General features: G+C 36.5%; 1 protein-coding gene across 1 annotated transcript in view; it reads right to left on the minus strand.

Annotated features, from left to right (window-relative positions):
* Window positions 1-676: 676 nt before the first annotated feature.
* The window catches only part of LOC114361295 (dynein beta chain, ciliary-like), a 29,098-nt gene continuing 14,230 nt past the window's right edge, over window positions 677-15,544 (minus strand). The window contains exons 39-66 of the mRNA XM_028316289.1: window positions 15,076-15,232; window positions 10,864-11,052; window positions 10,366-10,605; window positions 9,992-10,182; window positions 9,748-9,917; window positions 9,386-9,648; window positions 9,169-9,289; window positions 8,902-9,077; window positions 8,640-8,809; window positions 8,171-8,309; window positions 7,843-8,007; window positions 7,555-7,748; window positions 7,111-7,480; window positions 6,887-7,027; window positions 6,632-6,802; window positions 6,311-6,547; window positions 6,160-6,239; window positions 5,807-6,083; window positions 5,540-5,731; window positions 5,281-5,452; window positions 5,021-5,196; window positions 4,694-4,936; window positions 4,223-4,405; window positions 4,070-4,129; window positions 3,889-4,002; window positions 3,668-3,816; window positions 2,562-2,694; window positions 677-1,351 (exon numbers count right to left, since the gene is read on the minus strand). Coding sequence (XP_028172090.1) covers window positions 1,190-1,351; window positions 2,562-2,694; window positions 3,668-3,816; window positions 3,889-4,002; window positions 4,070-4,129; window positions 4,223-4,405; window positions 4,694-4,936; window positions 5,021-5,196; window positions 5,281-5,452; window positions 5,540-5,731; window positions 5,807-6,083; window positions 6,160-6,239; window positions 6,311-6,547; window positions 6,632-6,802; window positions 6,887-7,027; window positions 7,111-7,480; window positions 7,555-7,748; window positions 7,843-8,007; window positions 8,171-8,309; window positions 8,640-8,809; window positions 8,902-9,077; window positions 9,169-9,289; window positions 9,386-9,648; window positions 9,748-9,917; window positions 9,992-10,182; window positions 10,366-10,605; window positions 10,864-11,052; window positions 15,076-15,232 — 5,035 coding nt within the window. The 3' untranslated portion in view covers window positions 677-1,189. The remainder of the gene's footprint in view (window positions 1,352-2,561; window positions 2,695-3,667; window positions 3,817-3,888; window positions 4,003-4,069; window positions 4,130-4,222; window positions 4,406-4,693; window positions 4,937-5,020; window positions 5,197-5,280; window positions 5,453-5,539; window positions 5,732-5,806; window positions 6,084-6,159; window positions 6,240-6,310; window positions 6,548-6,631; window positions 6,803-6,886; window positions 7,028-7,110; window positions 7,481-7,554; window positions 7,749-7,842; window positions 8,008-8,170; window positions 8,310-8,639; window positions 8,810-8,901; window positions 9,078-9,168; window positions 9,290-9,385; window positions 9,649-9,747; window positions 9,918-9,991; window positions 10,183-10,365; window positions 10,606-10,863; window positions 11,053-15,075; window positions 15,233-15,544) is intronic.

Here is a 15,544-nt window from a genome sequence, read left to right on the forward strand (position 1 = left end):
AAACGTCTTAAAATTATGTCCATGAAAAAGTTGTTCTTTCGATATTGGAAGTTTTACCCGATTTGGCAAATTGTCGTATAGAAATTCTTAGGTATTATCAAGGGATTTTTGATACTTAGCGATAAGTATAATAACACGCGTTGTCAAGTAACGGGACTATACTCGCCTCTCGTTTCCATCGCTGCAACTCCTGTGCAGCCAGGATCTACAGCATGACCGTTAATGAAAACCCAACCAGTGACCGTGAAGTAGTAAATATTGTCTGTTTAATAATATTAAAATACCAATTGCCAGTCAATTCCTATGATGAAGTGACAATAGCTTATTGAGGACAGATTCTGCATGGTTAAATACTTTCTCTCAAATTACTACCTGCCATTTGTTACACGGAACTGTAGACTTTTTCGCCTCATTAATCACGATGCGGTGTTATTCTCACAAGTAAATTATAATGAGGCGGTGTCTGTTGATAACTGTATCTAAATGAGCAGGTAAAACATCTTATTGCTGTCGAACAAACATCCTCTTTACCTAATGATCTACGTAACGTATGATTGTTAGTGGTGTGACTATAGGTACAAGGATAGATTGAAAGAAAACATTATTATAATTTCCATAAATAAATATCATTTATTCATATCATATAACAGAATTTAATAAACTGTCTGTAAATCTAATAACATGTTTTAACAAAACTAGGCATCTTTTTAATACCTAGTTACCTACCTACTTACTACTGGGCGGATCAATTTATTGTAACTACGAGTAAGTACGAGAAAGTTAGCATCAGAAATAGTACTGCCAGAATTTATCCAACTATGCAGGCGAAGCCGCGGTCATATCTCGTTAAATTAGCCTTACCTACTGTCAGACAGGTAAAATTAAAGAACAATAATGAACCCAAAAAATTTTGGTTGATCGCAAAGCTGTCTAGTTTTTCAAACGAGGTAATATTTACTATGGACGCTGGAGTTGAAACGCATCCTAATTGAAATATCTAACATCTCTCATACTTTAATTTTAAAGAACTTTTATTCTGGTACAGTCGACAGCAAATCAGACTATATATTTTTTGCAACGTAACCTGTATTACAACAAGATAGGACAGACGTCACTGTGTTTAACCGAAAGTGCTGTCGTCCGTACAAAATAGTGCGTGTTTTGCTACCGCTTTAGCCTAAAAAGATCTTTAAATCTGCAGCAGCAAGGCGACCCCGGCGAGGGTCCACTTGGAGGGCTTGTCCTTGGTCTTGAGGTTGAAGGTCCAGACGTAGGTGGGCCCGCGCGTGCGCGTCTTGTACACCGGGCACTCGTACATGTTGCGCAGGTCCTGCTTGTCCTGGGTGATCGCCTGTTAATTTTGTTTTATCAGTTACGCCCTTTTTAAGGCCTGCAGTTGGAATTATTATTGTTTTTGTTAAAATCTGTATTTTTTATTCTTAAATAAGTAAAATGAAGGTCTTCAAACGAAAGTTTTTTTTAAAGTTTTAGGTTGTGGTAGTTCTTTGTATAGCCTGACCAGGAACATAAAAACCCTAACCATGTTGCGGAAAACTAATGGTACTAATTTCTTTTAATGGCAACAGTAGGTAACTGAAAACTTCATTGACATGTCACCTTGCATGTCAGTCTATTGCTGTCAAAGTGTAAACAAACTTTATTTTAAATGTGTGCAATTGATTTTGTGAATTAAATTGCTAAAATCTTTTTATAGTCGTGAAAGAAAAGTGGTTCACAATGTGTTAAAGTATTTGTCGAAGAGAAATACTAAGGGTTCGGACAATATTTTCATTGAATAATGTTTCCGACAAAGGTTGTCAAATTGACTGACGTATTTATCGTATAGTACAGTCCACTATGAAAATTAGCTGTGATTTGTTTCAACTACCTATTTTAAAAATTTACGTCACTTTTTAAGTGTTGAATTTTATGGAATTGGGAAAGAAGTACCGAGTTTGAAGCGTTCACGAGCAGACATTGCAATTGAATATTAAGTTTTGAATTTGATTATTGATGAATAATAAAATAAATCCTACTAGCTCAATTGATGGTTTCATTTAATTTATTTAAACCAGGTTACCTATAATAATATTTTTTCGTTAATTTATGAAAATATCAAATTAGCCCGTAATCCTGAATCCTGATACATAAAGTTAGCCTATTAATTTAACACAGGTACGACTGTACTCAGTGTTGCACTATCAAATGCAATTGACGCGCCTCTATGCCAGGGTTTTTATGTTCCTGGTCAGGCTATAATCTTTAAACAAAGCACATACTTTTAATTCGTAGCCTCTCTCGTAATTAAATTCTCTACATTCCGAGAAAGAAAAAGAAAATGGTAATTCACGTCAATGTCAATGTCTTAAAAACTTGTAAAGAAAATAAAGATGTTTTGCGGGTAGCTTAATTCAAATTGGAGGGATAAGTGAAGTGAAGTGTTTTTGTCCGTGATTCTCTACTAAATAAGAAATTAATATTACCTGAATATTATTCAAAGTGTAAAAATACCATCAAACATCGAAGTTCTCCCATGGATTTTGTGTAAATTATTTTCATACCCTGACGTTGATCACTGGCATCGGCGGGAACAGATCCTTCAACCTCGAATCCATTATGATCCCAGCCTGCACATCCCATCGGGCGCCTTCCATCAGCAAGCCATGGACAAATGCTCCATCTCGTGGAGCAGACCTGGAATCAGCGATCCTGTCGTACGACGAGTAGTATTAGGAAGCCGATCCATGCAGTGAGACAGTGAGGCAGCTTGCAGTGTACAGTGTGAGACAGAGGAAGAGGTAAGCTTGTGGTCCCTTGATAAGTAAATGTTCCTTCAGGATTGTTTAACTAACTGTGTAAAGGAAAGGGTTTACTACCAGTTGTCAAGAATCCCGAAACCGAAACCAATGATTAAACTGATACCAGAAGGTGGTCCTAATGTTCTAAAATCTATGATTCTTGGAGACTTTGGAAATTTACTTATCAAGGTACCGAAATTTGAAGTAGAGACAGTCATAGAGAACGTAGCTCCAGTCGATTGAAGCCACGCTAAGCGAAGCGTTGACGCCATTCATAAACCAAACCTGGTGTCGATCCTGAAGCCGGTACAGAATATGAAAACATGAAATTTAATGCTGTAAATAATCGTCACAGTCAAGGCATTCAGATCATGCTCAAGAGTTGACATGCGAAGACATGCGTTGTCAGGTTCGCACATAACACTATAGTCATGCTTTAACATGGCATTCCGTTCTGGGCATAAAATGTTTGTACACTGATTATTTTAGGTATTAATAACAACTATTGGGTGATTTTTAACATGACACCACAATGCTCTCGTGATGCCACACCATGTATAAAACGGGTGGTATCACGAGTCATGACACTTGAAGCTTGTTGCTGCTGATATAATTTTATGCGATTACATGGTACTTTAACCGCTTTCAGATAGCTTGGTGTGTGATGTGTGACAGCAAAAATATTCGTCCTTTTACTGAAACACTTTTTCATGAACCGCTATGATATTGCCAATAATCTCACATGTCTTAGATTAACTAGGTAGTAAAGTAAGTAGTACCCCCGTAGCACCGTGGTGTCATGTAAATCAGCCTAAAGGGTAAATTTGCATGTATAGTAGTTATCTGAAAGTGTTGTATGGGGCACTCACGTGAATTCTTCTTTCATTTTTTTGGTGACGTCACACTGTAAACACATCTTGTCCAGAGGCAACTCATACCTTCTAGCTGTGCTTTGCATTATAGCAGTTAGTAGACTTTGAGGGTTGAAAAATCCTGCTAACCATACTGATGCTGGCAACTGCAAGATATTGATTTCTGTAGTAATTCTTGAATTATATTGTCTTGTGGTATCAAAATTTCTTGCACTTACAACAAAATCTGTAGCCCAAGTCTCCAATTCTCTCAGCCGAAGGGTTAAGTCCACAAACCAAGCCGAAAGCCCCAACAAAGAAGGATATGCTCTTTTCGACCATATCATTGGTACCTAAATAAATATGAAATTATTTGAAATGGATTCAGAGCATTGTCAAAAAAATTGAGGCATTGATTACCTGATCTAAAAATAGTGCATTTTCTAAGTCTTCCATGTCTGATGTGATTGTCAGCTCGCCCTTTAAACAGTCAATTCATATTGTTATTGTCATAGTTTTCGTATAGGTACCTACATATAAGTTTATGTAATAATCACAATGATGTTGATTCACCTTCAGTCCTAGATCTAATTCCCTCAAAGATCTCTTCATCTCTCCAGTAAGGTAGTTCATCCGCTCGCACTCTTGGAAAGCTACAATAACGTATGGCGTCCTTTCTTCCACCTTTCCCATTATTTCTACCATGTTGAACTCTTCTGGCAGTTTTTCTATGATTTCGTCTAACATCTGTTTTACCTAAAGGACAAACCAAATTGAGTTAATATTGAAACCATGCAAGATACGCGCTTACTCTTTTGAAGCGTGGTTACAGAATTATCCTACTAATATTATAAATGCGAAAGTTTGTGTGGGTGTCTGGATGTCTGGATGTTTGTTACTCTTTCACGCAAAAACTACGGAACGGATTTTGATGAAACTTTGCAGTATTATTGTTTATAACCCAGAATAAGATATAGGCTATAATTTATGACGATCTGTGAAGCCGCGGGCAAAAGCTAGTAAAGATCATAATCTTGGACTAACCTTGTCTTCTCTGGTAACAGTAGCGGCACCAGAAGCTTGAGCATCTCTAGGCTGCATTTCAAATATAGTCCTAAAAAGATTCTCCGAAGTGGTGGTAAGGAAACCAATCTCCGCGTTGGGATGTAACCCGTAGAGGTAGGGAGATTCAGTAGGCATGGCGTCTTCTATGTACTGATGGTAGCCACAATAGTCTGTGTTTGGAGGTGCTGGGAAGCCAGGGGCCAGTTGCAATTCGCCATCAACCTTAGCCACAAAAAGTTTATAATGATCATACTACCATTAATTTTACACACATTTTTTCCCATAACACAACATGAATATACTCACAAGATCAGGTTGCATAAGCTCTTCCAAATAAGCGTTGCAAAGTCTGCGATCCCAATCGTCAGTGATATGTCCGCCATACATGATCTCACCGAAGAGGTACCTTAAGTCCTCCCACGGGACTCTGGAGTTGGCTTCCAGATAATTGTATAGTACAAAAACACTAATGGTTAAATCCCCTAAAAGTTTAGTATTGGAGTCAATATTGTTATTATTTTAGCTATCACTGACTACAAATTGTAATGAAAATTGTGCATACTAACCGACATTGAACGGGTAAATTTTGTTCCAACCTTGCGGACCGAACTTTCTTCTCTCTGCCACAACTGCATGGAAGTAACACAGAGCAAAAAGAATTGCTTTGAACTCTGCTTCCTTTCCGCACATTTCTAGTGTTTCTTGGTTGAAATTATCCAATGCTTTATGTATGTTTGCCTAAGGAAAATAACGATTATAGGTAATAATGTAAAAGTGTATGTTAAACAATGAAAACTATAAATCATCCTACATTATGTAATTTACCTGCATCCCAGTAGGCGGTTCGTTTGTGATTTTAATACTCGATTCTAGTATGCCTTGTGGGATGATATGAGCAGCTGGCGTGGCTGCAGGTTCAGCTGACATAAACAGTCTGAATTCTATATGACAGCCATTAGCGAAGCTTTCCATCTTCTTTTCAAGGCTTGGTAACCATTTTTTCACTAAATGGATATTCTGAAATTATTATGAAAAATATTGGTTAATCAATAGTTTCAAAGTTTTGGGACTTTTTTTGATTAAAACACATACCTGGAGTACGACCCAGTGTCCTTTCTGTAAAGCCTCATCCATCGCCTGTTCAGCGACTATCTCCTGACCCTGACCAAGAGATACATTGTGGAAGTTCCCGTTATCTGATGTAAATCCCATAACTTTTCCCAATGCTTCTACATCCTTCAGAGGGTTTACTCCTGGCGATAGGATGAAAAATATCGGTGTTGTAGGACTTGTCTCTTCAAACGATTTGCTGAACTCCAGAGTTCGGTTTTCAACGTATTTTGTGCCCATTTTCTCTTCTATGTAAGCGCTGTAAAACCATTATAACACTATCAAATTATGAACTTCAATTAGAATTATGAGAATTGAATTGGAGAGTTACTTACGCGACTGCATACGTCATTCTGTCTGGTCGCAAGGCTCGTAACATACACAATCTTTGAAGAGCCGTTTTATTTTTCCATTCCTGTTAAGCACACCTTATTTCATTTGCATTCTTCAAAGTTATACAATTATATGCCTAAAATAGATACTTACTTGAGGAAATTTTTCTCTTTCTGGACTCTCCATCTCGACAATCTTTTTCCATCTCTTGGGTGAGGTCTCTATATCCCTGTCAAGGTTCCTGAACTCTTCCTTTCCAGCCAGGGAACAGATGCCTCCCCAACTGTGGTTTGAGAGAAAATCCACAGGACTGGTGACGTGGGGTTTGACAGGAAATCGGAGGAAGAAATCCAGGTCAGCTGGTGATATTTCTTCGCTCATTAGTAGCACCTTAAAGTATGTAATTAAAGGACGGCATTATGACCTTACATAATTCTTATTAGGTTGAAAAAAACTAAGACCTAAAAATGGTACCTGAAACGTCATTTGTGATGCAAATATAAGTTTGTCGCACTCGAACAACCCTCTGGAAGTGTATTGAAAAACGGAATAGCTAATGCAATCGATCAAGTTCTTGATTCTTTGGGCTACAGTCTCTGCTGGCTCAGCTCGAGATATTGCCTTTTGGAATACAACACTGAACGCCTAAAATACAATGAAACGTAGTACGTACATAAGTGCGAATAGTAGTAGAACTATATTTTGTAGACTGCTCATAAATTGATTTACCTTCAGAGAAAATTGATATATTGGGTTGATAGTATTCAAGTCATTGAGAATGAAGTAAAGAAGGGAAGCCCTGGCAGCGGCTGGTCTGTAGAACTCACGTGCTTGGTCTATTTGGTGTGATGTTATTTTTGCTTCTGCAACCTGTATAATTTATTTTATTTTTATTTTCTAAGTATTTGATTTTATTTTCAGACAAAATGTATAGTCTTTTTTTACAAACGAACCTTTTTCTCAATGTCAGCAGCTGTCTTCTTAGTGGTCTCTAAGTTTTCTACTAGTGCTGTATCACCAAGTATATTCTCTCCTGCTGACGACAGTCGAGACAGAAGATCGTCTTCTAGTTCTTTCAACTGTATCTTAAATTGATTCTGTTGCTTTGTCAACTCTGCTTTCAGATCTTCTAAATCCGGCCGTTCGGCTTTTACAACCTCTGCTAGAAGTTGGTCTTCTAAGCCGTCTCTTGTGACAGTGAAATTCACCAAAGTAGTTTGGGCTTGCATTTCAGGTTTGTAATGTGGATTTGCCAATTTCGTGTGAAGAATCAGCCTGAAGCTTGAGCTGTATTCCACTTCTTTGTCTCCAATCTTTATTGCCCTATAAAGTAAATTAGTATTACATAAATAAGCAGTTTGTTTTAGGGTCATTATAGAAAAATATATTATGCTTACTTTCCCTTTTTAATTAGATTTCTCCCCAGTAAGGGATCAAGCACAGGGTCAACTGTTTCCCCAATATTTTCAAATATAACGGTTTTGCCTTTTATGATGGACTTTTCAATTGTGTCTAAGTAGCCCTTTTGACCCAACCGGATTACTTGTAAATTGTCGCCATATTTTTGTTTGATCCATTTCACTCCTTGAAGCTGAAAGTTTTAAGTGTTTTATTATTATTAGAACTATGTACGTCTGATATTTATGTGACTATAGTTACCTACACGTAGCATGATTAATACTTACCTGTGGATCAATCATCAGTGGCCATCGGTCGGAATTGGACAATATTGTCGCGTTCTCAGTACTCATGCGATCTGAGGGAAGTCCTTCGTTTTGCCACATTGCGATCTGTGTATCATCTGTCAGCATTGTCAGGGGATCGAGGCCTTCCGTGATTGGTATTGGAGGCTATAAAAATATAGGTATAAAAGGCTGATTTAAAAATTATATTTTAATGTAGGCATCAACGTGACATATTTTTGTACCTTAATTTTCTCATCTGAACCAACTGAACTGAATTAAACTTTTAACTTAAATGTCATTAACGTTATTTGATTAGTCAAATACCTACCTCCAATGTCTTCATGAATGTGAGCCAATTTTTGTGAAGTAAATCCAGTCTGTATTGCTTGGTGAAGCATCCTACGTACGATATGAATGCGCATACAAGCAACACATCTCCTGGCAACGTCGTGCTCTGCTGCATAAAACTGCAAAAGTAAAACAGTCCTTTATTAAAATATCATGAAATGAAACCATCACCTGGTCGGCCGTTTGGTGTAGTGGTTCGAAACGGACTACTACGCTGAGAGAATCCGGGTTCGATTCCCGGCCGGGCAGAAATTGATGAATTTTAATCTCTGTGACGGGTCTGGGTGTTACTATGTATAAATGTATGTATTAATAATATTGGAGGCTTGATGACGCTAGGTGAAATTATCTAAAGATTTGATACTTATTCGGAACTCTCTTGTTTACAAAATATAGTTAGTGCAAAAGACACTCAAAGCTCACAAGTGCAATTCACAATGTTTACATACTTAGCAACAGCTTCAGCCCAACGCACGTTTTCACTAGCCAGCCCATTGACGAGCCTGTTAGCGAGCTGAATGGTCTGGTTTGTAGCATCTGCCTCTTTTTGACACTTCACTTTCTCTGCAGTGGCTTTCTCGAAGTCAGCTGTGAGTGATGCCAAGAGCTCTTCCAAGGACTAAAAACAATAAAGAATTTATTTTTCCATTGAGATTTAAGGGTGTCTGATTTATCTCAATTATTATTGTTTTAAATAGGTTGAATACTTACAGCAACTTTAGATTTAATGTTTTTCAATTTCTCTTGAGCTGCAGCTAATTCGGCGTTGGCAGCTTGTAACGCTTTTCTCTTGGGCTCTACATCGCAAAATACTTCAAAGAATTTTATTATGTTGATGACCCAAGCGCACAGTCCTGCCGCTGCAGCTGATTTTGATCTTACGAATTCTAAAAATAAAGTTGGTTTTCGTTTAAATTTATGTTATTGTAACTTTCTACTATGTACCTACCTATTTTGTTTTCTATGACTATTCGTTACCAGGTTCAAACTCAGAGTCCTTGAGGTAAGGTTGGATAGCTTTGATGACGTCAGGGTGAATATTTTCTTTGTCGTAGTGTATAAGTGACTCCAAAAACATGTCCACTTTCGCCATTACCACCTAGGATAAGACCATCATAAATTATCTGGCATAAGTGAAACTTGTTATTTGTGTTGTAAGTAAGGTGTATAAATGATAGCTCATAGACTTCAGTACCTTTGCTGCTTTCCAGCTCCGATCTTTAGGTATTTTTCCTCCAGGAGCCATAAGCACCATGACAGCAGCAGTCACATTGGTCACAGCTCCCGGTGGTGAACCGAAAGACTTCAGCTCAGTGAGGTTAGCTTTGTTCAACGTATTCAAAGCCTCTTGAGCTGCTATGAGTGCTGGTTCTGCTTTTATCAAATCTTCTTCGCAGTCCCTTTGCTTCTTTGACACCTCTTCAGCTATAACTGCTACTCTTTCTTCCTCTTCGTCAGCTGAAATGACGAATGATGAGGATGAGTTACTACTCAAAGTATTATAAAAACATAATATTATAATGCGAAATATTAGCAAGATTATTGATTCTTTCATACCTAAGGCTTTCTCATGCTGCACTTTAGCAGTCTCGATTCCAACGGTCTCAATAAGTTTGTCTGCGATTTCGTTTTTCTGTTGTAATTCTATTTCTTGAACGGCTAATTTCTTCTTCAGTTCAGCTACTTGTTCCGCTGTAGACCGGAGTTTCTCTAAACCGTTTTCTAACCTATAAAATTGTTTTATAAGTACACAGAACATCTTTATTATTATCTGATGGATAAAATTGAATCTGTAAATTACCTGGTTATTTTAGCTTGCAACTCGCTTGTTTTATTGTTTACAAGTTTGGCGTACAAGCTTATCTGTTCCAAGTAACTCTTTGGAGTTGTGTAATTGTATCGTCTCTCATTAGACAAATAAGCCTTCGATATTGTGTTCACTGAAGTGTGGACGTAGGCCATGAATCGCGCTACTGAATCTCTTAATGTTACCTGACAAGTGGAATTATTTTTCCAATAAATAAATCACGAATTAAAAGAATGCGCTTGTTGTTTAAAGTTACAACCAATTATATTTTTATTGAAAGAGATACCGATTATTTTAGTAATGAAAATGCATAAATAGAATTTGTTGATACTGTACAATATCTAGCAAAATATTTGAACATATTTTACCGGCAAGCCATTCAGTTTTTCCAAGAAACTCATAGCAACAGACACGAGGGCCTCTTGCGGCCATTCATGGAACCAGTTGATAGAGGTGCAGTTGATCAGAGCTGGAAACTTTCTCGATCGCACCCTTAATGTAGAACCAACGGGAGAGAAGCACAGAACTACTTTCAGCTGCTTGCGAACTCTATCTATGAAGAACTTCCAACACACTTCCCTTGTATCTGGTAGGCCAGCACCTTTCACCTGAAATATTGGTATACTATTAAACCGTCAGATAAATTGCCAACTGTAAGACATGACGTATTCGGAAATGAAGGTCTTGTTGAGAGGGAAAACATAATGTATAGCTTAATGTGCCGTTCTTTGAGGATTTTCGCGAGTCTTTTATTCATACTATACTTTTCCTTTTGGAAGAATGAAATTTTTAACAGTTATATGATTATTCTGATTAAGTTATGCGTCTTTTAAAAGTCCCGTAGCTTTATTTTAACGACTAATTACCTCATTCCTCACACCAGCCAGTATGTTTTCGATTTCATCGTCAGGGAATAAGTCGGCTACTTCACCAGACGCAAGTAGGTCATTGATGAGCACCAAAAACTGTTCATTTGCCACTTGTGCGTCAGTCATCAGGAACATTATCCCGACATTCTTTAGACCAGTTTTGATGTAGAGTCCATTCAGCTCATTCTGTCAAAATCATTTTTTTGTGTAGATTGATAGAACAAAATTGCAATAGGTTTTAAAGAATTGTAGTATCTCCACTCCATGTCAAGTCCATTGGAATTTAAATTGGTACCTTTAAGTCGGTCACTCCATATCCTTTCTTCAGCTGTATTTGCAAGACTTCTAAACTGGATATGAATGCAGCCAGACGAGATAATGACTGTTTTCCAGATCCACCCACTCCCACTAGAAGCGCACTGCCTCTAGGACTTTCCAAAATTCGACTGATTCTGTAAAATATCAAATAGTGTAATATAAAACATAATTTGTAAATGAATCAAGCCGGTATTAGACGACTTAATTTTAACGAGTTTTGTGTGTTCGAAGCTTATGAAGGTTCATACAAAATCGGTCACATTTTAGATTTTTCACACAAAATTAAACTACATGATAATATAATTCGCCGTTTAAACGTCTTTATGTTATGTTTCTGTAGTGACAACGCTTCTTATATTCAATTCGTAGTTACATTACACTCTATGGGCGACGGTAATCACTTGCCATTAGGTGATCCGTCTGTTAGTTTGCCTCCTGTCACATAAAAAAAAAAACAAAAAAACATACCTAACTGGAAGCTCAATTCAAACTAGATTATAGATTATATTTTCAGTGTAGAGTCAAAATTGAGTCTCTTCCAGACTTATGTATCAGTACATTAACTAGTAAGGAAACCTTACCTACAAATATGCATCATAGCATCCTCAAACAGAACCAGGTTCATGGCCGCGATGAGGTCATTGTAGCTGGACATGGCCTCCAATAGAAGCTTGTTCAGCTGCTCCCATGACGCGATCGGCATGTACTTGGGCTCGCCGATGCCACCGGCGAAGTGGCAGTATATGTTCGGCCTCTCGAATACTGTGCCTTCGTCTATGTCCTGAAAAAAAAGTTAAATTATTAACTAAGTCGCGGACGAATGTCCAATTTTAGGACAATAACTCGCGGCTCCGTTTTAATGGCCTCAGAGGACATCGTAGGGTTTAGTGGGTAGGTTAGGCGAGAGTCCTACACAACGCACTGACCGTCCCCAATGGCTAGTTAGTATGCGCAAAGTATTTTCCGACGGAAAAAAGAGTTATTTAACTAAAATACCAGAGGGAGTGTACTTAAGCTGGGTACAGACATGTGTAACATGTAAGGTTGTAGAAATGGACTAACAAGAATCCTGCCTGCGTGTAAACGGCATTACGATGTTAAGTGTTATCCATACTATTCCCATTACATTACACTTTAAAGACGTCTGGATCTGGCAGTGGCGTAGCGTGGCTTTTCGCCGCCCGGGGCCGTCCGGAAATCCGCCGCCCTTTATTTTAATTATAAATATTTTAAAGTTTAAATATTATATTGAATGGACTTCAGGTACACTATTTCACCTTACTTGTTGAAAGTCAAAATAAACTACCACGCACTGCTTCAGAAGGAAAATACATTAAAGAGAAGCAATTGCTTGAAACCCACAGGAAGTTTGATTTTCTTAAATAGCTCAGCTTTATTATGTAACACTAGGTGTATAACAATAAACAATAATAACAAGTATTAAAGTGTTTATTTGTCAATTGAGAGTTATTATCTTAAATTATATACAGTGTGAGTCACGTTAAAGTGTACATATGAAAATAGATTAAACTAGACCTATTTTTATCGACAAAAAAGAGGTCGAAAAAAAATTTTTTTTTATTGAATTTTTTTCTTCCGATTACTTATTGTAAAGAAAAGGTAATAACTTTTAAACTAAGCGACATATCCTGATAAAATAAAAACAGTAATAATGCTAATTAACAGGCGATACTAAAAAAAATACACAAAAAATGCCAACAAATAATAAATAATGATATTTATTTAAAAAATCTGCGTTTAAATTCGTGTTTTTTTTGGTCATTTGATAAATTTATCCAAAAAATGCCCCTATAACAGGTGGTTTTTATTACTTTGTATTATTCTCTATCGTATTATCTTTGTAAAACCAAAAATCGCATGTCTCTATCCCTATCACAACATTTGCTATGATCGTTTGAACAAAGGCCTGCCACAACATTATTCTCCGCTACAGATAGAGACAATTTTAATTTTAACTAAAATGCTTATTTTACTTCGAAATCTTTTGTTTTTATTTGAAATCTAACTTGTCTTTATCAAAATTACATATCTAGAGCCATTTTCAGTTTCGTTGTTAACGAAGAGATCAAACGATCATTGCAAACGTTGTGATTGGGATAGAGACATACGACTTTTGGTTTTACGAAGGTAATACGATAGAAAATAATACAAAGTAATAAAAAACACCGGTTATAGGGGCATTTTTTGGAGAAATTTATCAAATAACCAAAAAAAAAACACGAATTTAAAAGCAGTTTTTTTTTTTTTCAAAAAGTCTCATTATTTGTTGGCCTTCTTTGTGTAATTTATGTATTTTTTTAGTATTGCCTGTTATTTAGCATTATTACTGTTTTTATTTTATCAGGATATATTGCTTAGTTTAAAAGTTATTACGTTTTCTTTACAATAAGTAATTGGAAGAAGAAAAATTATATGAAAGATTAAAAAAAAATCTCTAAAATTTTTTACCTCTTTTTTGTCGATAAAAATAGGTCCAGTTTCATCTATTTTCATATGATTGTACACTTTAACGTGACTTACACTGTATAGTGCTCATTAAACTTAGAAGGAATAACATACATATGTGCTTAATATTATTAAGGGTTGTACCCTAGCTAACCACAGCGCCACCATATTTTTTCTTGATTACTTTTGTTATAGACCGAAATTAAAAAAGTGGTTTGAAAAATGTATAATATGTATCGAAGCTATTTTTTTAAATAATTTGTTTGAATTCATTAGATATTTGCAGCAAGTTACAGATTTAATTACTGCTAAAAGTTACCATTTTAGCTAATTTTGAATTTCGAACATGCAGAATATAATAAATACACGGTTCAGGCCGATTTTCTTCTAATAGGGTCTGTAAAGCACTCATTTTCTGGGCGCACTGATCTATATTGAGTCCCTCTGTTTGCAAATATTGTTTCGCTTTATCGGTACGTAACATATTACGACGCGATTTGGAATAACTTTTTTTTTCATGTTCATGCAAAGTTTTTTTTCTTATCCGCCGCCCCCTATCATATGCCGCCCGGGGCCATGGCCCCCCCTGCCCCCCCCAAGCTACGCCACTGGGATCTGGCTTTAAATGGTAAATACTTATACATTTATACATACCTCAAAATTCTTCTTGCAAATATCCACTTGCATTTTCAGGAATGCGTCAATGTCCTTGTCCTCTGTTAGTTTGTCGCCGTACACCCGATGTGTTTCGTGTAGCCATAGCCTTATGATGTCTGATGGATTGACTAGACACTCGTTGGTGCTGAATAGGAAACCCTATGAACAATACTCGTAGTTAGAATATTGATCAAGAATTTAGATACTTATTTATTCATAATATGAATGACAAAATACCTGGAATACATTTGATAGATCCCTGAGGTTGAAAATATAGTGGAATTTGATCGCAGTCGGAAGAAACACTTGGGATGCTTTGTTATGTAATCCCATAGTTGCGCTCACGATGCTCGCTATAAATGATTTATTTTTTTATTAATTTTACTTTAATTTATAAATTAATTAATCAGGCACAGTTTTGTTAAGCAGAGTTCTAAGCTTAGCAGCTAGTTTGGGCAGTCTGGCTGCTGTTTTGGAAATATTTACAAAGAAAAATATTTAAAAATGTGAAATATTTTTTGACTTGTAATAAGTACGTAATACAATTCAAATTAATATATTCTTGTTGGATATTTGTTTCTGATATTGTCAAAATTTTATGTGTAGCTGTAAGCTTCTATCTACCTACATAGTTAAAGGCTCTAGTGTTCAACAAAGTTGCTGANGTTCAGCTCATTCTGTGAAAATCATTTTTTTTTGTGTAGATTGATAGAACGAAATCGCAATAGGTTTTAAAGTATTTTGGTATTCCCATGTCAAGTCCGGTACCTTTAAGTCGGCCACTCCATATCCTTTCTTCAGCTGTATTTGCAAGACTTCTAAACTGGATATGAATGCAGCCAGACGAGACAATGACTGTTTTCCAGATCCACCCACTCCCACTAGAAGCGCACTGCCTCTAGGACTTTCCAAAATTCGACTGATTCTGTAAAATATCAAATAGTGTAATATAAAACATAATTTGTAAATGAATCAAGCAGGTATTAGACGACTTAATTTTAACGAGTTTTGTGTGTTCGAAGCTTATGAAGGTTCATACAAAATCGGTCACATTTTAGATTCTTCACACAAAATTAAACTACATGATATAATTCGCCGTTTAAACGTCTTTATGTTATGTTTCTGTAGTGACAACGCTTCTTATATTCAGTTCGTAATTACATAGCTGGTTTATTTAAAGAACACACCTAACTGGAACTCTATTCAAACTATTAGAGATTATATTCTTCAGTGTAGA

This window comes from Ostrinia furnacalis, unplaced genomic scaffold (assembly GCF_004193835.3).
Source record: "Ostrinia furnacalis isolate ACB-3 unplaced genomic scaffold, ASM419383v2 OfSCF5501, whole genome shotgun sequence".
NCBI classification, from domain to species: Eukaryota; Metazoa; Arthropoda; class Insecta; order Lepidoptera; family Crambidae; genus Ostrinia; species Ostrinia furnacalis.